Source organism: Giraffa tippelskirchi, chromosome 1 (assembly GCF_054371585.1).
Source record: "Giraffa tippelskirchi isolate mGirTip1 chromosome 1, T2T-mGirTip1v1.2.pri, whole genome shotgun sequence".
In the NCBI taxonomy this organism is placed as follows: domain Eukaryota; kingdom Metazoa; phylum Chordata; class Mammalia; order Artiodactyla; family Giraffidae; genus Giraffa; species Giraffa tippelskirchi.
In genome coordinates, this window is record NC_137275.1 from 107,364,965 (window position 1) to 107,389,908 (window position 24,944).

General features: G+C 47.0%; 1 protein-coding gene across 12 annotated transcripts in view; it reads right to left on the reverse strand.

Moving 5' to 3' along the window:
- Positions 1–13,608: 13,608 nt before the first annotated feature.
- LOC145505813 (uncharacterized) overlaps positions 13,609–24,944 on the reverse strand; it is a 92,007-nt gene continuing 80,671 nt past the window's right edge. For 11 of the 12 annotated variants that reach the window (XM_081488808.1, XM_081488786.1, XM_081488753.1 and 8 more), the window contains 4 exons: positions 21,078–21,299; positions 18,618–18,767; positions 15,751–15,974; positions 13,609–13,943 (listed from right to left, as the gene is read on the reverse strand). In XM_081488808.1, coding sequence (XP_081344934.1) covers positions 13,625–13,943; positions 15,751–15,974; positions 18,618–18,767; positions 21,078–21,299 — 915 coding nt within the window. In that variant the 3' untranslated portion in view covers positions 13,609–13,624. The remainder of the gene's footprint in view (positions 13,944–15,750; positions 15,975–18,617; positions 18,768–21,077; positions 21,300–24,944) is intronic. The other variant, XM_081488764.1, reaches the window with a different exon arrangement.

Here is a 24,944-nt window from a genome sequence, read left to right on the forward strand (position 1 = left end):
TTTTACAATGAATGCCATGTTATCTACCGCATAAATCATCTTAAATGTTACAACCTGTACTGTATGTCTTATAAATATGCTGTAGCTTGAGTTGTCTAATAAAAATATTGCTCCCTACTTGCATTTCTATGACTCTTTGTTTTCACTATCTTTATACTCTTTTATGGTTTGTTTTCTACAAATATGAGTATCCAGGGTTACAGAGCCATACTGTTCTTCATAGTGGCTCTATCAATTTACATTCCCACCAACAGTGCAAAAGGGCTCCCTTTTCTCCACATCCTCTCCAGCATTTATTGTTTGTAGATTTTTTTTGATGATGGCCATTCTAACCGAGGGCTTCCCTGATAGCTCAGTTGGTAAGAACCTGCCTGCAATGCAGAAGACCCCAGTTCGATTCCTGGATCGGGAAGATCCACTGGAGAAGGGACAGGCTACCCACTCCAGTATTCTTGGGCTTCCCTTGTGGCTCAGCTGGTAAAGAATCCGCCTGCAATGTAGGAGACCTGGGTTTGATCCCTGGGTTGGGAAGATCCCTTGGAGAAGGAAATGGCAACCCACTCCAGTATTCTTGCCTGGAGAATCCCATGGACAGAGAAACCTGGTGGGTTAGGGGTCCATGGGGTCGCAGTTGGACCTGACTGAGTGACTAAAACTTTGATTGTAACCATGTGAAGTGATACCTCATACAGTTTTAATTGCTCTAATAATGAGTGATGTTGAGCATCTTTTCACGTGTTCATTGGTCATCTGTACGTCTTCCTTGGACAAATGTCTGTTTAGGTCTTCTGCCCAGTTTTTGGTTGGGTTTGTTTTTCCGACGTTGAGCTGCATGAGCTGCTGGTATATTTTGGAGATTAATCCTTTGTCAGTTGCTTCATTTGCAATTATTTTCTCTCATTCTGAGGGTTCCCTTTTCATCTTGTTTGTAGTTTCCCTTGCTGTGCAAAAGTTTTTAAGTTTTATTAGGCTCCATATGTTTATTTTTGTTTTTATTTCCATTACTCTGGGAGGTGGGTCATAGAGGATCTTACTGTGATGTATGTCACACAGCGTTCTACCTATGTTTCACTCTAAGAGTTTTATTGTTTCTGGTCTTACATTCAGATCTTTAATCCGTTTTGAGTTTATTTTTGTATATGGTGTTAGGAAGTGGTCTAATTTCATTCTTTTACATATAGCTGTCCAGTTTTCTCAGCACCACTTATCGAAGAGGCTGTCCTTTCTTCATTGTATATTCTTTCCTCCTTCGTCAAAGATAAGGTGCCAATATGTGCATGAGTTTATCTCTGGGCTTTCTACCTTGTTCCATTGATCCGTATTTCTGTTTTTGTGCCAGTACCATACTGTTTCAATGACTGTAGCTTTGTAGTATATCTGAAGCCAGGAAGGTTGATCCCTCCAGCTCTGTTTTTCTTTCTTAAGATTGCTTTGGCTATTTGGGGTCTTTTGTGCTTCCAAACAAATTGTAAGATTATTTGTTCTAGGTCTGTGAAAAACAATGCCTTCGGTAATTTATAAGGATTGCATTGAATCTGTAGTTTGCTTTAGGTAGTTTAGTCATTTTCACAATATTTATTCTTCCAGTCCAGGAACATGGTATATCTTTCTATCTGTTTGTGTAGTCTTTGATTTCTTTCCTCAGTGTCTTACCATTTTCTGCATACAGGTCTTATGTGTCTTTAGGTAGGCTTATTCCTAGGTATTTTATTCTTTTTGTTGCAAACACATTTCTTACTCTTAAGAACTGTTTTTTTTTTAAGAGAAAAATTTCCTGTAGCCTCTATCTGATTTTGGATAATTTCTACTGCTGTTACATTTTCGACTTTTTATTTCATCTGGCTCTATAATTGTTATCTAGTATAATTTTTTATCTACACTGGTTGAGTCTACACAGCCATTTTACTTGGACAACATTTCTGGACATTCTCTCTCTCTCCCTCTCTGTTAAAAACTAACATCTATTTATTTATGTTTGGCTGTTCTGGGTCTTTGTTCCTGCATCGGCTTTTCTCTAATGGTGGTGAGCAGGGTCTATTCTGAAGTTGTGGTGTGTGAGTTTCTCATTTCAGTGGCTTCTCTTGTTGTGGCTCCTGAGCACAGGCTTAGTAGTTGTGGCTCCAGGCTTAGTTGCTCTGAAGCATGTGGAATCCTTCCAGACCAGGGATTGAACCTGTGTCGCCTGCATTGGCAGGTGGATTCTTAACCACTGGACCACCAGGGAAGTCCCGGATGTTCTCTCTTTATGCATAAAATGTAATTAGTAAAAATCCTGTGAACATAATCTTCTAAGTATTAAAACTTTTCTTTCTTTAAAGAGATTTCCTTAGAGTATTAGTGCACAATTGGTCAAAAACATAAACATTTTTCAGATATATTGTATTATGATGAGATAAATAAATGATTTTTCTCAAATCCCTGTGGGTGAATGTTGCTGGTAGCTGGAATGGGAGAGTAATAGTAAACCAGCAAGCATTCCAGTGTTTTAAAAGAGGGTAAGCTTTGCAAAGCATATTCAGATCAGTATTGTGGTAGGAACAAGAGAAGTTTGTTTGTTTGTTTGTTTGTTTGTTTACAAGAACATAATTCACTTCTGTGAAGCTCTGAGTAATATGAACATTGTGAATGTCTCATTGAAACATTTACCAGTTTACAAGTTGACAAATTTGGTTCAGAAAGATTTTCTCTTCAATCATTATTATCATCATCTCAGTTTCTAATAAAAACACTGAAAAGCACAACCTCCCTAATGACTATTAATTTTGCTCTTCTTACTTTCTTAGATACATCGTGTTGTCAGAGTTAAAATCGAACATAACTGGGGAAACACGATGCTACAAATAGGAAAAGTGGGAAAGTTTTTACTCAAATTGTCACTTGGTATCAAAGACCTATATAATAACAATGCTTAATTTTCTTGGTTCTCTTTAAATCCCTTGAAAGTACTTGAAAATTGAACAGAAATCAGACGCTGTGGAAATACTAGATGTATTAGTAGCTAAATACAGTGTTTGAAAACAATTCAGTGTACAATTCAGACTTTTGCAGAATTTGAACAGCAGTGAACATCTGCAAGAATGTAATTAATCTTAACCCAACGAAGCTGGTTTTCCTAAATCCTAGGCATGACTCCCTGACTGCAGTGAGGGGTCCTTTGCCTTACTCTGACTGCACAGGTCACACTGTCTCAGTCTCCTGCTCTGTGAACGCTTTCTCTTCCCCACCTCCCTATTTGGAAATGTCCCCTGATTCGTATTAGGTCCTTTTCTGTTTCTGTGTAAACACTTGTCCTAATTTATCTCATTTAATTCCTGAACTTTGAAACCATCTATCAACTTAGGAGTCCCAATTTTTGGATTGGCCCCGAGCTCCAAAATGTTTATTCAACACCCTCACTTGAATGTCTACAAAGAGAAAAACAAATATCATGTGTTAATGCATATATATGGAATCTGAAAAAATGGATATAGGTTATCTTATTTACAAAGCAGAAATATACATTCAGACATAGGGAACAAATGAACAAATGTATAGACACCAAGGAGAGGGAGAGAGGATGAATTGAGAGAACGGGATTGACACACATGTATTATTGACACTATGTATGAAGTAGGTAACTGATGAGAAGGTACTGTATAGCTCAGGGACCTCTACTCAGTGCTCTGTGACCTCGTAAGAGTGTTAGTCATGCAATCGTGTCCGACTCTTTGCAACCCCATGGACTGTAGCCCCCCAGGCTCCTCTGTACATGGAATTCTACAGGCAAGCATACTCGAGTGGGTTGCCATTCCCTTCTCCAGGGATCTTCCCGACACAGGATTTAACCCAGGTCTCCCGCATTGCAGGCAGATTCTTTACTGTCAGAGCCACCAGGGAAGCCCATGGTGACCTAAAGGGGGAGGAAATTCAAAAAAGAGGGGATATGTGTATACGTATAGCTGATTCATTTTGCTGTATAGCAAAAACTAGCACAACATTGTAAAGCAACTAGACGCCAAGAAAAATTTTTTTAATGTATCAAGAAGGACCAGACATTTTTATTCACCTCAATGCAGCCCACCCTCCCATGTGAGTCAAAGCCACCACATTCCTCCCACGACCCAACCAGCTGCTCAAACCAGGAATCTGGGTCTCACCCCTCAGAGCCTTTGTGTACCCTGAACCACCAGAAGGTCCTGTGACACTGCCTTGCGGTGTGTCCTGACCTGGGTCAGCGTCTCCTCTCACGCCAGCTAGTCCTCTGCTCCCTCGTCCTCACAGAGCAGCTTTGATGACCTGCTCTGCTCTGCAGTGTCCGGTCTGCAGGCTGAACCAGAGAGAGTTGGATCTGTCTCTCACCCCTCTAACATCCTTCACTGACAGACAGTTCAGATAAAACCCATCTTCTGCCCCAGTCTCGCCAGGCTGTGCTCAGGCCTTGGCCTTGCCCTGAGCCTTTCTGCCTGCTCACCTGCCTTTCCTTCCAGACCAAAGGCCGTCTCGTTGAGGGCTTGTGGACAGCAAACTCGGCTCCTGCTCAGAACCTTAACGTGACATGTAAACCTGCTCTTCATTTATGTGGACCCCTGTGCCCATATTTGGCAAGCGTGGCTCTTTCTTCTTATTGAGACCTCTGCTTGAACATTGCTTCCTTATAATATCTTAACCTGGCCAACCTGTTCTTTTTTTTTAATTTGATTTTTTAAAACTGAAGTAGTATAATAATGAGTACAATTCAGACAGTAAAGAATCCGCCTGCAATGCAAGATACCCAGGTTCGATCCCTGGGTTGGGAAGATCCCCTGGAGAAAGAAATGGCTACCCACTCCAGTCTTCTCGTCTGAAAAATCCCATGGAACAGTGGAGTCTGGCAGGCTATAGTCCATGGGATCCCAAAGAGTCAGCCACGACTGAATGACTAACACTTTCACTTTTCTGTGTTGATTCATAGTGTGCTAATTACTTCCGTACAGAAAAGTGATTGCTATATATACATATATATATACACACACATACATATACCTTTTATTTATATTCTTTTCCATTATGGCTTATCACAGGATAGTCAATGTAATTCCCTTTGCTGTACAGTAGGACTTTGTTGTTTACCCATCCTCTATATAAAGCTTGTGCTGTGCTGTGCTTAGTGGCTCCGTCGTGTCTGACTCTTTGTGACCACATGAATTGTAGCCCTCCAGGCTCCTCTGTCCATGGGGATTCTCCAGGTGAGAATGCTGGATTCGATTGCCATGCCCTCCTCCAGGGAATCTTCCCAACTCAGGGATCAAACCCGGGTCTCCTGCATTGCAAGCAGACTCTTTACCATCTGAGCCACAAGGGAAGCTCATATATAGTTATGTATGATATATACAAAGCACCCAAAATAGTTTGAATGAATGAATCGGTTTTTCTAAGGATTTGGAACCGAGGGCAAGGCAGGCGGTCATGTTGGTGGGCCCCTGGACGTCCCCGTGTGGCCGTGCTCTCACCCTGTATGGCATATTCGGGTCACCTGTTAGTGTAACAACCAAAGTTACCAGTCACCCAAATTCATTTACTTTTCAGAAATATTCTTTTCCAAGACTTCAAAAATGTTATCACTGGTCATCCTAGCCAGCAATCCCTGAAACCTCCATCTTTGAAAACCTCAAGACTCTCTCCAAAGCAAAATAGGAAATGTTAGCTTTCCTGAATTGTGTTGCTTATCAATTATAACAATAGATTTTCCTTGTATAAGCCACATTTCTCCAACTCTAAATGTGACTGTCAATTTCATATATCGACAGAGTATTGCTCTTCAATCTAAAGCAATTTTTTGAGAGAATTCACATAGAATATACAATAGCTATCTATGTCATGCATAAATGAAAAAATATGATTTTAAAAATTATCTTTATCTCTGCACTTTGGACATAGACTGATATTCAAAAGCCCATTTAAGGCTGCCTCTAATTGGAAATTTGCATTCACCCTTTCCATTTTGTAGCAACAGAATTCATGAATTAAAATAACCTGTTTTAAATTATTTTTCAAATCAGAGACTCCAAACCTTACAAGAAATTTAGTTAAAACTCCAAGAAAAAAGTAACATACTACAAAATTATTTTCACCACTTTTAAAGTTAGATTCTAGTACATTAGTTATATATGTTAATTTGAAACAAAGTTCATATTTCTGGAATAGTAATTTTCATATATTTCAGAGAGATTAGAAGTCAGAGAATCATTCTCATTAAAGAAGGAGAAATACTTATGATGGTAAATGGGTCTCATATGACATTAAAAGCAATGTGTATTGAAAAGAGGTATCAGGTGTTTCTGGAGGATATTTTCCTTTGGGTTTGTCAATACCATTTTAAAAATTGTTTTTTATTTATCTGACTGTGCTGGGTCTCGTTGCTGCACAGGCTTTTCTCGAGCTGTGCAGAGCGGGGGCTCCTCTCCGTTGCAGAGTGCAGACTTCGCTTTACAGGGGCTTCTCTTGTTGCAGCCCGGGCTCTGGAGCACAGGCTCAGTAGTTGGGGCACACGGGCTTAGTTGTTCTGGGGCAGGCGGGATCTTCCCGGACCAGGGACTGAACCCTCGTCTCCTGCATTGGCAGGCGAATTTATTTGTTTTGAAATGGAAACACAAGATGCGTCTGACTCCCATGTGAAGGCTGGAGCCGGTCCTAGGAAGGAGCATCAGTTCTCACGGAGCAGATGTGAACAAAGCAGAGCCATAACCATGACTTAACTTTTCTTGAAATCAGTAAATAAAGTTCATGTCATCATATAAAAATCCTTCCCTGGTGGCTCAAGCAGTCAAGAATCCACCTGCAGTGCAGGAGACATTGATTGGATTCCTGGGTCAGGAAGATCCCCTGGTGTAGGAAATGGCAACCCACTCCAGCATTCTTACCTGGGAAATCCCATGGACGAAGGAGCCTGGTGGGCTGCAGTCCATGGGGTTGCAAAGAGTCGGACACGACTGAGCGACTGAGCACACACACTAGTCTTACCCATTGAAATAGCAAATATAGTTTTTGCAAAATAATATTTCATTTTGATGTGTGACTGTGAAGTATTTAAGAAATAGACAAGCTGGAATTTACATATCCAGGCATGTATTGTTGTTTGCCTTGGGAGATTATTAATGATGGCAGTGATGCCCTTGTTTCAGTGATAAAAGTGAGTATTTTTCAGCACCAAATGTGCCAGCTTTGTTCTAAACACTTTAAATAGTTTTAATTTGTCCCTGTAAACAAGCCTATGAAGTAGGCTTTATTATTTCTCCATAATATAGTTGAGGTTGAATATATGGAAAATGAGATTCAGATGCTCTGTGGAGCATCCTTGTGTGAGGTTTTAGTGAAGATAAGGACCTGGAGCGGCAGGCAGGAGAGTCCAGGCAAACCATGGGCTTGCCATCGAGGCCCCCCACATGGGAGGATGCGACACCCACAGATGGGACCATCACCTGTGGATGTGTGTTGCTTTGGGAGACTTTGCTAGAAGCTTCCGGTGAGATCTGTCTCTGGTTATGCAGCCAAGCCAGGCTGACTCACCAGCACCAGCAGTTCCTGGTTGCTCTGGGAGTTGTCTGGGGTTAGTCTGAAACTGCTGCAGTGGGACACCCGCCCGCGATGCAGTAAGGAGTTTCATGATGCAGCCCCCACTTTGGGCTTCTTTTCCCTTCGGGTGTCTCAGGCCCATTTTCCAGACCGCATCAGAGGCCCACTGGCTCATCCCCAACAATGGGCAAAAGCCACTTCTGCTGTTGGCGATTTCCTCTGACGGTGAAAGGAACAGTGCTTACCTCTGCCCACAGCGGGCTTTTCTTTGACCTCTTCAGTTAGTGTAATGCCATCAGCATGTCAGCAGAGCACTGTTTTCTAGATGGAACACAGGCTGGTCATCTTGATCAGCGGTTCCCAACCTTTCTGGCATCAGAGACCAATTTTGTGGAAGACAATTCTTCCCCCAGCCGGCGATGAGGGGTGTTTTCAGGATGATTCAAGCTTTCCATTTACTGTGCACTTTATTTGTAATCTAACCCCACTACTGATGATGACAGGAGGTACTGAACCACAGCCTGGAGACTGGGGACCCCTCCTCTAGATGGTCAAGGACCGTCTACCATCCATGCCATGTGGCACCCTCTGATAAGTGTCACAGGAAAGGGACCCCTCAGTGACATCCTTTCAAGAGTCCACAGGGAAATGGAGGACCCGGGGGAACACCAGCCTCCTGAACATCCTCCTGATGAGGTCCCATAATACGCTTCCGCCCCCAACCCCCATGATGCTGTGAAAGTGCTGCACTCAATATGCCAGCAAATTTGGAAAACTCAGCAGTGGCCACAGGACCGGAAAACGTCAGTTTTCATTCCAATCCCAAAGAAAGGCAATGCCAAAGAATGCTCAAACTACTGCACAACTGCACTCATCTCACACGCTAGTAAATGCTCAAAATTCTCTAAGCCAGGCTCCAGTGATAGGTGAACCGTGAACTTCCAGATGTTCAAGCCGGTTTTAGAAAAGGCAGAGGAACCAGAGATCAAATTGCCACTGGACCACTGAAAAAGCAAGAAGAGTTCCAAAAGACATCTATTTCTGCTTTATTGATTATGCCAAACCCTTTGACTGTGTGGATCACAATAAACTGTGGAAAAGTCACCAAGAGATGGGAATACCAGACCACCTGACCTGACTCTTGAGAAACCTGTATGCAGGTCAAGAAGGAACAGTTAGAACTGGACATGGAACAACAGACTGGCTCCAAATAGGAAAAGGAGTACGTCAAGGCTGGATGTTGTCACCCTGCTTATTTAACTTCTATGCAGAGTACATCATGAGAAACGCTGGGCTGGAGGAAGCACAAGCTGGAATTAAGATTTCCGGGAGAAATATCAATAAACTCACATATGCAGATGACACCACCCTTATGGCAGAAACGTGAAGAGGATCTAAAAAGTCTCTTGATGAAAGTGAAAGAGGAGAGTGAAAAAGTAGACTTAAAGCTCATCAGTCAGAAAACTGAGATCATGGCATCTGGTCCCATCACTTCATGGCAAATAGGTAAGGAAAGAGTGGAAACAGTGTCAGACTTTATTTTTGGGGGCTCCAAAATCACTGCAGATGGTGATTGCAGCCATGAAATTAAAAGACACCTACTCCTTGGAAGGAAAGTTATGACCAACTTAGATGGCATATTTAAAAGCAGAGACATTACTGTGCTAACAAAGGTCCGTCTAGTCCAGGCTATGGTTTTTCGAGTAGTCATGTATGGATGTGCGAGTTGGACAGTGAAGAAAGCTGAGTGCCAAAGAATTGATGCTTTTGAACTGTGGTGTTGGAGAAGACTCTTGAGAGTCCCTTGGACTGCAAGAAGATCCATCCAGTCTATCCCAAAGGAGATCAGTCCTGGGTGTTCATTGGAAGGATTGATGTTGAAGCTCAAACTCCAATACTTTGGCTACCTCATGCGAAGAGTTGACTCATTGGAAAAGCCCCTGATGTTGGGAAGAATCGGGGGCAAGAGGAGAAGGGGACGACAGAGGATGAGATGGCTGGATGGCATCACCGACTCGATGGACATGGGTTTGGGTGGACTCCGGGAGTTGGTGATGGACAGGGAGGCCTGGCGTGCTGCAATTCATGGGGTTGCAAAGATTCGGACACGACTGAGCGACTGAACTGAAAAGAAGTCTTCACTAAGAGAGAATCTTGTATCAACCTAGAGGGGTGGGATGGGAAGTGAGATGGGAGGGAGGTTCAAAAGGGAGGGTCTATATGTGTACCTGTGGCTGATTCATGTTGCGGTTTGACAGAAAAGAACAAAATTCTGTAAAGCAATTATCCTTCAATTAAGAAATAAACTAATTAAAAAAAAAAATAGATGATCTCTCCTGGACTCCCAGCTTTTCCGCTGGTCCTGGGTCTGAGGACAGGAAACAGTGGTGGCAACAGTGTGGGGAACAGCTAACCCCTTCAGGGTCCAGACGGGTCTCACTTATACCTTTGCGCGAGTGGTTCAGCCAGGGGAGGTTTTAGGAAGCATGCACGGCCAAGTATTTTTATAAACAATGAGTGCGCTGTTTTAACCAACTAACCTGTGCCTTTTTAATGAGATTTCTGTAAAGAATACTGATCCACTGCAGCCCCACAGGAGCTTGGTGACAACAAAGTGACTTAGTGCAAAATACAGCTGAACTCATTTAACAGCAGTTGGATAAACTGTGCACCCTCCCCTGATCTCTAACAACCACCCTCAGACAACAGAAGGCTAAAAGGCTAGAAATTATCCACATGGAACTGAACAGGGATCAATCTCAAATTCAAGTTAAAAGAAGCATTTATAAAAATCAGAAAACAACAAAGAACAGACCAAGGAAGTGACACCCCTGGGTTGACTATAGACTCCATGGAGAAAAACACCTGCCTCAAAGTCAGGGACCACGGCCAGGCCCTTCCCCCGGGCCTCCTCCTAAGGCAGGCCTCTGGGTCCCCAGCCTGGCCGCCCTCCCCCAGGATGGGAGCCCGCCCCACGGGTGCCCACGTGACTAGGACGGGCAGTACCGTGTCCTCACTTAACAAGAGGGCAAAGCAGGCCACAAAACGGGCGAGCCGTACACCCAGGTCACAAACCCCAGGGTGACGGTGCTGCTCTGCTGTGCCCGGCAGAAGGGTTCCTGGGCACTGCGCTGCCTGAACTGGAGCGCGGCTGCCCGAGTCCTGCGGAAAGCCCCAGGAGTGCTCGATTAGCAGGCTGGAAGCGAGAGAGGGACAAGGAAGGCCAGCCCTCGGGGCACTGGACTCCAACAACAGGGGCTCATCCAAGTGACCCGAGCGGAGAGGCACCGAGCTCCCTCCTGATGCTCCCTCCATCAGGGATGCCATGATGGACACGAGAGCCTCTGGAGGAAAGCGGGCTGGACGGCACCACAGCTAAGTGTCCAGGCTCTGATCAGACCAGTCCCCACCGCACTGCTGGGTGTGCAAGCCTGGGCATGGTGCCCAGCCTCTCTAAGCCTCAGTGTCCATGTCTGCTGAATGGGGATAACAGCAGCCTGGACCTCACCTGGGTGTCTGTGGGATTAGATGACAGGCTCGGAAAGCACTCTTCGGGGTGCCTGGTGCACAGAGTCTCCTGCACACTGCTACCCACCGTCATTAAATTGGTTTCCCCCAATTCTAACATCTATGGTTCTGATTCGGTCATTTCTTTTAAAAAACCACTAAGTGGAAATTCCATGGTGGTCCAGAGGTTAGGTCCAGAGGCACTTTCACTGCCCGGACACAAGTCTGATCCCTGGTTGGGAAACTAAGATCCCGTAAGCTGTGCAGCATGGCCAAAATAAATAAGTAAATAAAATTTTAAAAATAATAAATAATACTACGTCCATTATAAATAAGCATGAGATGATTAGAAGGCAAACAAGTGGGAGAAAGGCAAACTGTTACAATTTCCCCAAGGAATGACCCATTTGCAACAAAATCATCAGCATATTTTAAGTGGTGGGTGAGTTTCATCACTTCCATTAAAATGTCAAGTATTCACCGGTACATAACCACATAGCGTTCATTCATGTAAAACGATAAAGACTCTTTAATACTTCATCGAGAAACAAAGGCATGCTAAATTACTAAATAGTTTACCTTTCGACGATGCTTCCTTAAATCACTAGGCTGATAGATGCATGCAAAGAAATGAAGAGAAACCAGATTTATTGCGACTTTGAAGCTAAAAATCCAAGAATCCGTATAGGCAAAGACAGTAAAGCAAAAATGACAGCAAACATATAAGTGAGATGAAGATTTAGAGAACATGTAACTGGAAACAGAACATTTTCTTGGACCACAGAAGTTAAATAAGCTATTCAGGATTTACTAGAGAAACACTATACATTATTCCTCAGCAAGATACAATTCTATTCCAACATCATGATTTGTTAAAGCACAGCATTCTGTACAACGAAGGGCCTTAACAAAGGGCCTGAGTTTTCTATTCTCAGCCAAACTTCCCTATAACTTAGTTTCTCTTAATAAATAACATGTTATACTTCAAAATAGTAATTTAACAGATGAGGAAGTTACCATAATACCTTTTTTAACACTGAACAAATCTAACCACCTATTGGACGTTAATGTAATATCTTTACGTAGAATCTGATTTCAAACTTCTCAAAATAAATTCATTAAAGCAGGTACCCTGTGAAAATATATAAGAATGAAAGCTAGAATAATAGCAGGTGGAGTCTTTACATTTTATGAACCATAGAAGATACATTTTAAGAGAGTCTAGTAGAGACATTAACCGTGCAAAAGCTGATGAGATTTACAGTCTTAAGTACAAGCACCAACACAGAAAGGATATTGTGTCAAAAGTCCATTAATTCTACACTTAGAGGATCATTTCTTTATGTAAGCATAATCTCATTTATGAATCACACATGTTACGTAGTGTACTATCCATCTACATTCTGCTTGTAACTGCATAGTGATACAATAATTCAAACTTCCTGCTGTGGGAGAAGAACATCATTTAATGAGACATGACGACAAAGCACAAACCCGACGAAAAGGGACACACGCTGTGGACCACAGCACTGCTATGACCAGAGCAAGTGGGAGGGCGAGGGAGGGGAGACGGATGGGTAAACTACAGCCTCCGGGTGGGGGGATGGGAAGCTGGGGTCTGGACTGACGACGACTAAGCAGACAACAGTATGAGACAGGAAATCAAAACCAATGATGAAAGCAGACACACCGTCAGAGAGCTCCAACAACAAGGAAAAAATATACAGAACTGTTCTTTTACAAATACTCGGAAAGAAATCAAGCATGAAACCACAGAGAAATTTCAAAGAATTTTAAATACCAACTAATTAGCCAGTGATGCAAATTATAAAAACAGTGTGTCAAGAGACCACAAAATGGACTAGTTACCACTTCATCTGCAGCTAAAATGATTCACCGATAATTTAATTATATGCTAACTAACAATGCAGCTACAATGAAATGGGTGGTAACAAAAAATAGTGATAGTACAAGTGCAGTTACAAAGCAGAGTGTTGCAGACATGATTTCATGGGGTAAACAGCAATGCACTCACAAAACCTAAGCTAAACACGCAAGAAAGCTGGAACATGTGCTTTAGAGCCGCACACTCTGTCACCAAAAGCCCTAGGTCGTCATCCCATTTTTAGACTCGGAAGAGCGAGGAAGCCCAACTTCTTCCCTGGGGCCCTGGGCTTTTAACCTGGTTTCACACGCAGAGCTGGCCTGAGCGTGCGGCCAGGTCCAGCAGCAAGCAGACCAGTTTAGCTTCTTGGTTTTGTTCCCACCGCATGCCCTGCACCCTGCAGCCAGGCATCTCCAATGGAAAACGTGCTGCACGGTTTTCACACACCATGAGACCTGCCTATGGTTACTTTCACGAAGCTGTCTGCTCCCTGAGAACAGAAAACTTCCCTGCAGCTGCTGTGCCCAGCACAGGCCAGGCCCAACGTTACAGAGGCAGGCTCTGGCTGAGTTCATGATGATGTGGCTAAGCCGGCGGTCCAAACATCAAGACTCACTTGTCGCTGTGTGATTACGGAATGATTAAAGACTAGCCAGTTTTAAAAATCTTACACCTCTGAGCGTAGCAAATGTATATCTGATTTTATTCTGGGTAAAAAGAGAAAAAAACAAAAAAGAAACAAATAAAACACAAAACCAGTGTGCTGGGGGAGGGACGCAGCAGGGAGGCCAGAGTCTTGATGTCCAGCTTGTCTACCTCTTGCTCCGGGCTGTGCAGCCTCCTTTGGGGCTTGGAGCGCCCACTGCTGGGCAGGCAGGAGTCGGCAAGCGAGGAGGTGGGACACAGGTTGAGGGAGCTCACAGATTCACGACGACGAAGGTTGCCTAAGCTCCCCCTGCACACTCTGCTCTCAATCTCCTCGACCCGCTGCTCCGTGTTCTCCTTCTCTTCTTGGATCAACCTAAAATAGAATACAACTCTTCACCTGCCTTTGTCAGCAGAGGAACGTGTCTGGACAACAAATGTGGGCTTGCATTCTGTGTCATGATTAGCAAATTCCAGGAACAGTTGCTCAACTAACATCTCAGCAAAAAGGTAGGACTTTCCCTCTTTTCAACAGTTTCAAACTTAGAATAATTATCATTGAGTCTTACAAAGTGGCCCCTGATCATTCTCGTTTGATTTGACTGATTTACTCTAACATTCTGACGGGGCCTGGGTGGCGCCTCTCTCCCTGTGAGGAGATAACCTGAAGTTGACAACCTTCACCTTCCCCGCTCTCAGGGCAGAGATGCACGGCAGTGCCTCAAGTCTTTTCCACTGGGAATCGGGAACTCTGTATAATCAAACAGCAATTCACGAACAAGCTGGAGTTTCTAAACACAAGTCTCCAGACCAGATGAAGTGCTGAGTTGATTTTTTTTTTTTAAGGTTCTATACATACAAACGCATCACTTGATGCAGTTCTCCACCAGCTTTGTGTGAGTTTCTGGATTCATGTCAATGTGCTGCATTAACCTGTAATTCATGGTTACTGCTTTTCTCCCCTAATGTGTGGTGGATGATTTTATACAGCAGTTTAAATACTCGATTATGCAAATAAAATGATTTTCAAATTTAACTACAAGATTCTTACAGGTCGTAACCTCTCCAGTTTCACTTCTGCTTATACATACTGGAAGTTTTTCACCGTTGATAACAAGTTGATGGACAGCATTTGCCATTTACATCAAGTTAACTTGTGGCATAAGGAAAAATCACCTTTACCTGACAACGTGCTGTAAAAATAAAAATATTAATATATAACCGTTCCAGATTACCTGCGGGGACGGGGAAAGACAATCTTTCTGAGCTGTCTGTGCTCAAAGCCGGCCCACAGAGCAGTCTGTCTACGGCGTCAGAAGTGCAGGCGGCACCACCTGCGTTTGCTGGTTGGCCGTCACCCCCGCCTTTCCCCCGGGCCCCCCGTGCTCGGCCGACAGGAACGGGCACCTCGGCCTGGGCTGACGTGACAAGAACAATCTGAGCAGCGGCTCTGCCAGGTCCTGTGCAGGGTCACCGGCCTGCGACCAACTCTGAACGTGGACTCGGGACAGGAGGCATGGCTGTGCGGGTGTGGTACCAGGCAGATCTCGGGGCCCCCAGCCACCCGGCTGCACCCAGACCCAAGGCCCCCTGTTCACCACGAGGCCGGCCTTTGGATTCTAGCCCGTTTTGTAAATTGTTATAACTGCCAAGACGGTGTCTAAGGAAAACATCTTCAATATACTGATGAGATGAGAAAAACTCAAACACATGTCCTTGGACCACTGTCTTACTTACAACAAGCCAATCTTCACACTGTATTAACTTTAAAAGGAAAATGCAGATCTGAGTGGGAATTTGCCAACCCCAAAACCCCAGCTTTTCTGTTCTAGGTGGCTTTTCACCAGAACGTGGGCGGCTCCGAAGGACACACGAGGGCGAACCCTCAGTGCCGGAGGGTGCATGGGCCACAGGGGGACACCGCCTTGGCACCTCACCCACCTTGGGGCTCAGAGCTGAGAGGGGAACACCCCACAGCGCCTCCCCACAGAGTGCTGACAACACACTGTGGACCGAACGCCCTGGCTGACTGAGCTCTATAATCAAGGGCCATCTCGGAACTGAAAATTCTTGAAGCAGACCTGAAGTCAGTTTTCTTACTAGGGAACACTCAAGACTTGTCTAAGGAGAACAGCTCCTCAGAGAAACCAAGTTTCCAGGAAGCTGGGCTCGGGCGCACCCACCGGATCTCTTCGTTGATGCCGTCCAGCTGCTCCTGAAGCATCGCAGTCAGAGTCTCGGCATCGCCCTGCCCTCTGGGCGACAGCAGAGCGGCCGAGCTGCAGAGGGTGGCCCTGTCGTCCTCGCCGTCAGACACGTCCACGTCACTCTCGAACGCCTGGGCCACGCTGGCCGGCACGCTGGCTTCCTTGGCGCGCTCGCAGTCCTGTTTCTTCGGGGTCTGCACCTGGGCACGAGAGGACCACGTCTCGTCAGTGACCACGATTTTACATGGGAGCCCTGACTTTGGATAAATGGGCCATGCTTATGAGACACTGCCATCTCTTAAGCGAGCAGTACTGAAGAAACGGGCAGGAGGAGAATCCAGTTCCTAGATGGCCTGGTGACATTCAGGTCTTAGCGTGGACGGAAGGCAATCCTATGAGGTTTTTCATAAGGGTGGGCTGATGGAGTCAGAGACAAAAACCGAAAATTAAAAAAAAATACATCCATGCTTCCTTCAGCCAGGCGGAAGGAAAAGAAAAAAAAAATCCTTCAGCTCCGCAGCAGCTGGGTCCACCTCAGCCGTCATCACTTGTACTAGTTCACCGAGGAGTACAGTCCTCACAGGTTCCCAGCCCTCCGTTTTCCAGGCTGGTCTGAACACCTCAGACAGGAGCGAGCAGGGGCAGCCAGGGGACCGGAAGGCCAGCCCCCCGCGGCTCTCCTCTCCGGGCACAGGCACTCGGGCTGTTCTGGGGGACGGCCCCTCACACCCCAGGGGTGGCTCTGTCATCAGAGATGCCCGGGAGAGTGCCTGCTGGGCCCCATCCTGCTCTTCCACTCTCACACCTCACACCCTTCTCTCTGCAAATCTCCCCCCTGCCCCACTCTCAACCCAGGTCCTGCCTTCTTTTCCCAGACATGACCTCAAAGCAACCAAGGGGCAGCCTTGAGGGGCTGGTTTGCCGGCTCCCTGTCCCCCGTTGCCTGTGCCCTCACCCTCTGTCTTCGTCACAATCCCTCCCCAGGGCTGGGCCACCCCCTTCGCTGGCTCCAGCACCTCCTGCCATCATTCCTGCTCCGCTCCAGCGAACCAGCTGCCTATGGGTTCACCCCCACCAGCCCGGTCAGCACATCCTCTCCCTTTTCTCACCTTAAAATCGCACAATGGGAACCAGCAGATTCCTCCTCCAGGGCTCCCTGCAGCACCCACTGCAGGTCTCTAAAAGCTCCCTGGGAGCGGCCTCTACTGTCCCCTGCCCCACCCGGTCTCCAGCTCTCTGCAAGCAGGTGGTGTGCCCCACCCCGCAGGGCAGTTCCCCGGGGGCGCCAAGGAACCCATGTTATCAAGCCCCCTCCCCTCCTTGCCCCCGCAGCATGTCTCTCCCTGGGCTCCAGGCCCCTCCCTCTCTGGGGTTATTCCTCAGTCCCTCGCGCCCCTTCTCAACCTTGGAATGTGGGGCACCCCACGGCTCTACTCTTGCACCCCATCTCTCTCCACCAGCACATGCCTGGTGACTTTACCATGCTCGTGCCTTTAAATGCCATCCGTATGCCCACGACCCTGAGTCCTCTCCCGGATCCAGGCCGGAACACTCAGCTGCTGACGGGCTCGTCCACTTGAACAGGGCTGAGGCCGGCTCTTAGCTCCCCACCCCAGTGCCCTCCTCACTTCAGGAAACAGGCTCCGGCCTCGAGCTGCTCAGGCCTGAGCCCGGGGTCCTCCCTGATGCGGCCCTCTCTCTCCGTTATCCCAGCTTGTTGACACGACCCTTGATCTATCTCCGAGTGGCTCCTTCTCTTCCTGCCTCTGGGGCTCTGTTCAAGGTCACCCTCCTGGTGTCACCTCGTTGGCCACCCTGTTCACACTCAATCGTCCCCCCTTCCTTGGACAACTCGGGCACTCTGGTCTCCTTTCCCTGCTCGTTACTGTCAACAGGCTGCGCGGGCTTAAAAATGGATCCACAAATTCTTCCATCCTCCTCCCTTCAAGAGGCAGAGGGGGCAACTCCTGCTCAGCCCCTGAGCGAGGCAGGACTTCGCAGCTCACTCTCGCAAACAGAACTGAAGGTGTGCGGCTTCCGAGACCGGGGCGCGAAAGGCCCCGGGATACACCCCGCACTCTCGCTCTCAGAGGGTGTTCCGAGGAAAGCCAGGCCATGAAGAGATCCACACGGCAGGGACCTGGGCCTGTCCCCACCAGCCAGGTGAGTCTGAAAGCCTGCCATCCAGCCCTGGGGGGCCTTCCCATGTTTGCGTCCTCAGGAGGCCCTGAACCAGGCCCACCTGCTGCAAAGCACAGAAACTGGACTGTGACCTGCTCACTGGGAAGCCACTAAGCTTTGCAGTGATTTGTTACATGGCAGTGGATAAAGAACGCACACGGTTTTTAATTCACTGCTGGAGTCCTAGTTCTGACGATGTCTGGCCCAAACTAGCTGCTCACTGAACATGGCAGCTCAAAACACAGACATGTATGAAAAAATACATGCCATAAATGAGGCGAAAATACAAAGGTACTTAAACTTCCAATGAGAATTCTTCTCACTATAAAATGATGGGTATGTGTATCCATTTACTCGCAGGATGATTTCAATCAAAACGGTGCTAATTAGTACTGTGCTGGGCCTCACAGTAGGCCACAAGTTATCAAAATTGGTTCTTTTAAGAAAAAAAAGCATGCCTTAAAAGGAAACTCGTAGCCAGAAAAAGGAAAATGGGAAGACATAAAGCGATCTATCAACGCTTTGTTCCAAAACCATTTCAGGACCACAGTGTGAGGGGGCAGGTGCCTTACAACGTGGGAGTCACATGAAAAGGTGTTTACCTTCCTTCCTCAGGAATTCACCACTATAAAAGTCAGACACAGTTCAGTAAAAGCCGTTACCTGTCGATGCATAGAATCCTTATCTGCGATTTCATTTTCAAGTTTATCATTGAGGTCGTCGTGCACAGAGGTGGCTTCGCGCTGGGCGGCAAGGTAGCATCTCTCAAGGGTAGTGATTCGCACCTCCACGTCCGTGTTCTGGACCATGGCCTACACCGGGCATTGCAGAGTAGAAAAGGTAAGTCATTATCATGGAACATTCCGATACACGTACGCGTAAAAAAGTTGGACTAAATCCCAAGTTTCAACTCAAAAATAAAGTTAGCGTCCTCAAAATTAAAGTCCTAGACACGGCAGTTTCCTCGGACGTGAGCAAAAACGTGCCTACTTAAAATGTCACATTTGCCACGATTGGCACCCATATGTCTGTATTAACGTTCTGTCTGGCCACTCGGTTTCCCAAGCTTCTCTTCAACATAATCAACCCAAACAGCAAAGAGTATACTAAACTACCCTGTTATTGCATGAATTCCAGGAGGAATGGTATCTGGCATGAAGTCACGACCTCTGTCTGCTACACCACACAGGCGGACTGGATCCACAAGAGGGAGGGACCTTCGACAGATCCAACAGGGACCTCTGAGGCTCGTTTCCTCGGGTAAAAGTCGGAAAACTCTCATGCAATTTCCTCAGAATTCAAGTAACAGTAATGAGTGGAAACAGAAGTCAAAGTTTAACACAACTGGAAGCAGCCTTCTCAAGCCTAATTCTTCTAAAGCAGACTTACACCACATGTATGAAAGGGTCAAACCAGGACCAGAACTTGCTGCTGGTGCAACTCCCGTCCGCCAGGTCAAAATCCACTGCAGGTCCCTCCGTAGTCGACTACTAAGTAACCAATGTGGGCAAAGGCCTGACATTAAAAGTGAAAGGTCTCAAGGCCGCTTTTCCCAGAATTCTCTACATATTGAACTCTGCCACCTAATCTCCTCCTGTTGCCAAAGAGTAGTGGGAAAAGGTTATACAAGCGTGCAAATATTCTGTTTTGAGTTCTCACATTGAGCTCTCACAGAGAATTACTCACACCAAGCTACTAAACAAGGACACCTGCTGTAGCACATGTCGGAGGGGTTCTGTCTGAGACGGTCTCACGGGGGAGGGGTGGGGCAGGGTGGGCGCTGTCTGCCTGCCTACAAAGGAGAGGTGAGGCTCACAGGAGGAGGCCCGAACCCTCAGCACTCTTCTCTTTTCACAATGACCGTTAGGCAGTTTCTCATCAATCATGACAGCCGCAGACACGACCACCAGAAACATCATGACTCTACATGGTTACACAGCACGGGCCTGAGGCTCTGAGGGTGAGCAAACGCCACTCGACCTGTCTGACCGCCGGTATCAATGTCACACATCCCCTCAAGGAGCAGAACCTCAGAAGACTAGAGAAGACGGCCAGGCAAGCTGCCTCAGCAGGGCCCACACAGCGGGCTCCCATCTCTCCGAGAGAACGGGCTCCACAGACGTCACCAGACTCGCCTGAGTGAACCCGAAGGAAATTTCAGCATCATCAGGTATACATTCGACAGGCAGGTGGGGGGGATGAACTGGGAGACTGGGGTTGACGTATGTACACTACTGAGACTATGCGTAAAGTCAACAACGAGTAAGGACCTACTCTACAGCACAGGGCAGTCTACTCAGGGCTCTGTGGTGAAGTAAATGGGTAGGAAATCTAAAAAGAGGGATATATGTAGACACACACACACACACACACGTATATATATATATATATATATATAAATATATATATAAATATATATATATATATATATATATATATATATATATATATATATGACGGATTCACTTTGCTGTACAGCAGACATTGACACAGCAGTGTAAAGCAACTGCTAACTGCTAAGTCGCTTCGGTCGTGTCCGACTCTGTGCGACCCCACAGACGGTAGCCCACCAGGCTCCCCTGTCCCTGGGATTCTCCAGGCAAGAATACTGGAGTGGGTTGCCATTTCCTTCTCCAGTGTATCAAAGGGAAAAGTGAAAGTGAAGTCGCTCAGTTGTGTCCGACTCTTAGCGACCCCATGGACTGTAGCCTACCAGGCTCCTCCATCCATGGGATTTTCCAGGCAAGAGTACTGGAGTGGGGTACCATTGCCTTCTCCAAGAAAAAGGAAAGCAACTAGACTCCAATAAATGAATGAATGGATGAATGAATTTTTCAAAGAGGAACACACTGGGCACCCTAGAACTTGTAGAAATGAGGAGTCCACACCCAGGGTGAGCACAGCGCTAGGGATGCCCTCGTGTTGCTCCACTGCCAATGGACCGCCTGGACCAGGCCTCTTCTACCCCAGAGATCTCGACGCAGAGGCGGGGAGGCCGCCAGTCGCGGTCTCGCCAGCGCTCTGTGCTCCTACTCACGCAGCCATCCCAAAGCTCAGATCAGCCGGAGAACAAGGGACCCACATTCCACCTCAGGACAACAGACACGTCCGCTGTCACTCACTTCGCGGACATCCCGCTGTGGTTGTCTGTTCGCTTCCTCGGACGCGAGGAGCTCCTTCCTGGCCGTGTCCGGGTCCTCCTCCGGCTCTCTCACGTAGGCAGAGAGGTTTGCCAGGCACTCCTTCGACTGGCTCTGCTCCCCTGACTGCCTCTCGATGACCTCCTGGAGCTCGATCACCTTAGCCAGGTCTTCCTCGTGGCTTGGGGAGCCGTCGGAGGATCTCTAAGGGGGAAAGGAAGCCTTAGACAGACAGCCTTGTTTTGGGAGGGAGGGAACACAGCATTTCCGGGCAATCGGTGAGGTCAAAACTTTCTTCTGCACTCTGGGAGCTCACACGACCCTCACGGCCACTCAGATCTACATGGTGCATTGCTGACAGGTCCCAACAGCCCCGCACAGACTGGATGGTAAGGCGAGAACCAGACAGAGAGCGAGACCGAGGACTTGCCTTTCCATTGGTGCTTGGCATGTTTACTTGCTCGGGATTTACATCAAGCACCCCGTCCGTTAGTAGCTTTCCCCAGTTATTCTGCTCTTTAAGAATCATCTGCTAAACGTGAAGTCCACCGGACTTTAGGAAGCATCACTACGAACAAAGCTAGTGGAGCTGATGGAATTCCAGTTGAGCTATCTCAAATCCTGAAAGATGATGCTGTGAAAGTGCTATATTCAATATGCCAGCAAATATGGAAAACTCAGCGGTGGCCACAGGACTGGAAATGGTCAGTTTTCATCCCAATCCCAAAGAAAGGCAATGCCAAAGAATGCTCAAACTACCGCACAATGGCACTCATCTCACGTGCTAGTAAAGTAATGCTTAAAATTCTCTAAGCCAGGCTTCAGCGATAGGTGAACCGTGAACTTCCAGATGTTCAAGCTGATTTTAGAAAAGGCAGAGGAACCAGAGATCAAATTGCCAATATCTGCTGGATCATCGAAAAAGCAAGAGAGTTCCCGAAAAACATCGATTTCTGCTTTATGGACTATGCCAAACAAAGCCTTTGACTGTGTGGATCACAATCAACTGTGGAAAATTCTGAAAGAGATGGGAATACCAGACCATCTGACCTGTCTCTTGGGAAACCTGTACGCAGGTCAGGAAGCAACAGTTAGAACTGGACATGGAACAACAGACTGGTTCCAAATAGGAAAAGGAGGACGTCAAGGCTGTGTGTCCTTGTCACCCTGCTTATTTAACTTAGACGCAGGGTACATCATGAGAGACGCTGGGCTGGAAGAAACACAAGCTGGAATCGAGACTGCCGGGAGAAACATCAATAACCTCAGATATGCAGATGACACCACCCTTACGGCAGAAAGTGGAAAAGAACTAAAGAGCCTCTTGATGAAAGTGAAAGAGGAGAGTGAAAAAGTTGGCTTAAAGCTCAACGTTCAGAAAACTAAGATCATGGCATCAGGTCCCATCACCTCATGGGAAATAGATGGGGAAACTGTGGAAACAGTGTCAGACTTTATGTTTGGGGGCTCCAAAATCACTGCTGATGGTGACTGCAGCCACGAAACTGAAAGACGCTTACGCCTTGGAAGGAAGGTTTTGGCCAACTTAGATGGCATATTTAAAAGCAGAGACACTACTTTGCCAACAAAAGTCCGTCTAGTCAAGGCTATGGTTTTTCCAGTGGTCGTGTATGGATGTGAGAGTCGGACGGTGAAGAAAGCTGAGCGCCACAGAACTGATGCCTTTGAACTGTGGTGTGGGAGAAGACTCTTGAGAGTCCCTTGGAGTGCAAGGAGATCCGAACAGTCCATCCTAAAGGGGATCAATCCTGGGTGTTCATTGGAAGGACTGATGTTGAAGCTGAAACTCCAACACTTTGGCCACCTCATGCGAAGAGCTGACTCATTGGAAAAGACCCTAATGCTGGGAAGGATTGAGGGCAGGAGGAGAAGGGGACGACAGAGGATGAGATGGCTGGATGGCATCACTGACTCGATGGACATGGGTTTGGGTGGACTCCGGGAGCTGGTGACGGACAGGGAGGCCTGGCGTGCTGCGATTCATGGGGTTGCAAAGATTCGGACACGACTGAGCGACTGAACTCAACTGAAGTCTTCACTAAGAGATACTCTTCTATCAATCTCGAGGGGAGGGAGATGGGAGGGAGGTTCAAAAGGGAGGGGATATATGTGTACCTATGCCTGATTTTTCCTGCGATTTGACAGACAAGAACAAAATTCTGTAAAGCAATTATCCTTCAATTAAAAAATAAGCTAATTAAAAAAAAAAAAAAAGATCTCTCCTGGACGCCCAGCTTTTCCGCTGGTCCTGGGTCTGAGGACAGGAAACAGTGGTGGCAACAGTGTGGGGAACAGATAAACCCCTTCAGGGTCCAGACAGGTCTCACTTATACATGTGGGCGTGTGGTTCAGCCAGGGGAGGTTTTAGGAAGCATGCATGGAAAGTATTTTTATAAACAATGAGTGCGTCGTTTTAACCAACTAACCTGTGGCTTTGTAATGGGATTCTGTAAAGAATACTGATCCACTGCAGCTCCACAGGAGCTTGGTGACAACCAAGTGACTTACTGCAAAATACAGCTGAACTCGTTTAACAGCAGCTGGATAAACTGTGCACTCTCCCCTGATCTCTAACAACCACCCTCAGACAACAGAAGGCTACAAAAGCTAGAAATTATCCACATGGAACTGAAGAGGGATCAATCTCAAATTCAAGTTAAAAGAAGCATTTATAAAAATCAGAAAACAACAAAGAACAGAGCAGGGAAGTGACACACCTGGGCTGACTAGGACTGAATGCAGACAAACACCTGCCTCAAAGTCAGGGACCACGGCCAGGCCCTTCCCCCGGGCCTTGTCCTAAGAAAGGCCTCTGGGTCCCCAGCCTGGCACCCTCCGCCAGGATGGGAGCCCGCCCCACGGGTGCCCACGTGAGTCGGATGGGCAGTACCGTGTCCTCATTTAACAGGAGGGCAAAGCAGGCCACAAAGCGGGCAAGCGGCACACCCAGGTCACCAACCTCAGGGTGACGGAGCTACTCTGCTGTGCCCGGCAGAAGGGTTCCTGGGCACTGAGCTGCCTGAACCGGAGCGCGGCTGCCCAAGTCCTGTGGGAAGGCCCCAGGAGTGCTCCATCAGCGGGCTGGGAGCAGGAGAGGGACAAGGAAGGCCAGCCCTCGGGCCACTGGACTCCAACAACAGGGGCTCATCCAAGTGACCCGAGGGGAGAGGCAGCGAGCTCCCTCCTGAGGCTCCCTCCATCAGGGTTGCTGTGATGGACAGGAGGGCCTCTGGAGGAAAGCGGGATGGACGGCACCACGGTTAAGTGTCCAGGCTCTGATCAGACCAGTCTGCACCGCACCGCTGGGTATGCGAGCCTGGGCACGGTGCCCGGCCTCTCTAAGCCTCAGTGTCCATATCTGCTGAATGGGGATAACAGCAGCCTGGACCTCACCTGGGTGTCTGCGGGATTAGATGACGGGCTCAGAAAGCACTGGACACGGTGCCTGGCACACAGAGTCTCCTGCACACTGCTACCCACCGTCATTAAATTGGCTTCCCCCAAATCTAATATCTATGGCTCTGATTCAGTCATTTCTTTTAAGAAAACACTACGTGGAAATTCCATGGTGGTCCAGAGGTGAGGACTTGGCACTTTCACTTTCACACCGGTCTGATCCCTGGTTGGGGAACTAACATCCCATTAGCTGTGCAGTATGGCCAAAAAAATAAGTAAAGAAAATTTTAAAAATAATAAATAATACTATGTCTATTATAAATAAGCATGAGATGATTAGAAGGCAAACAAGTGGGAGAAAGGCAAACTGTTACAATTGTCCCAACCAATGACCTATTTCCAACAGAACCATCAGTTCAGTTCAGTTCAGTT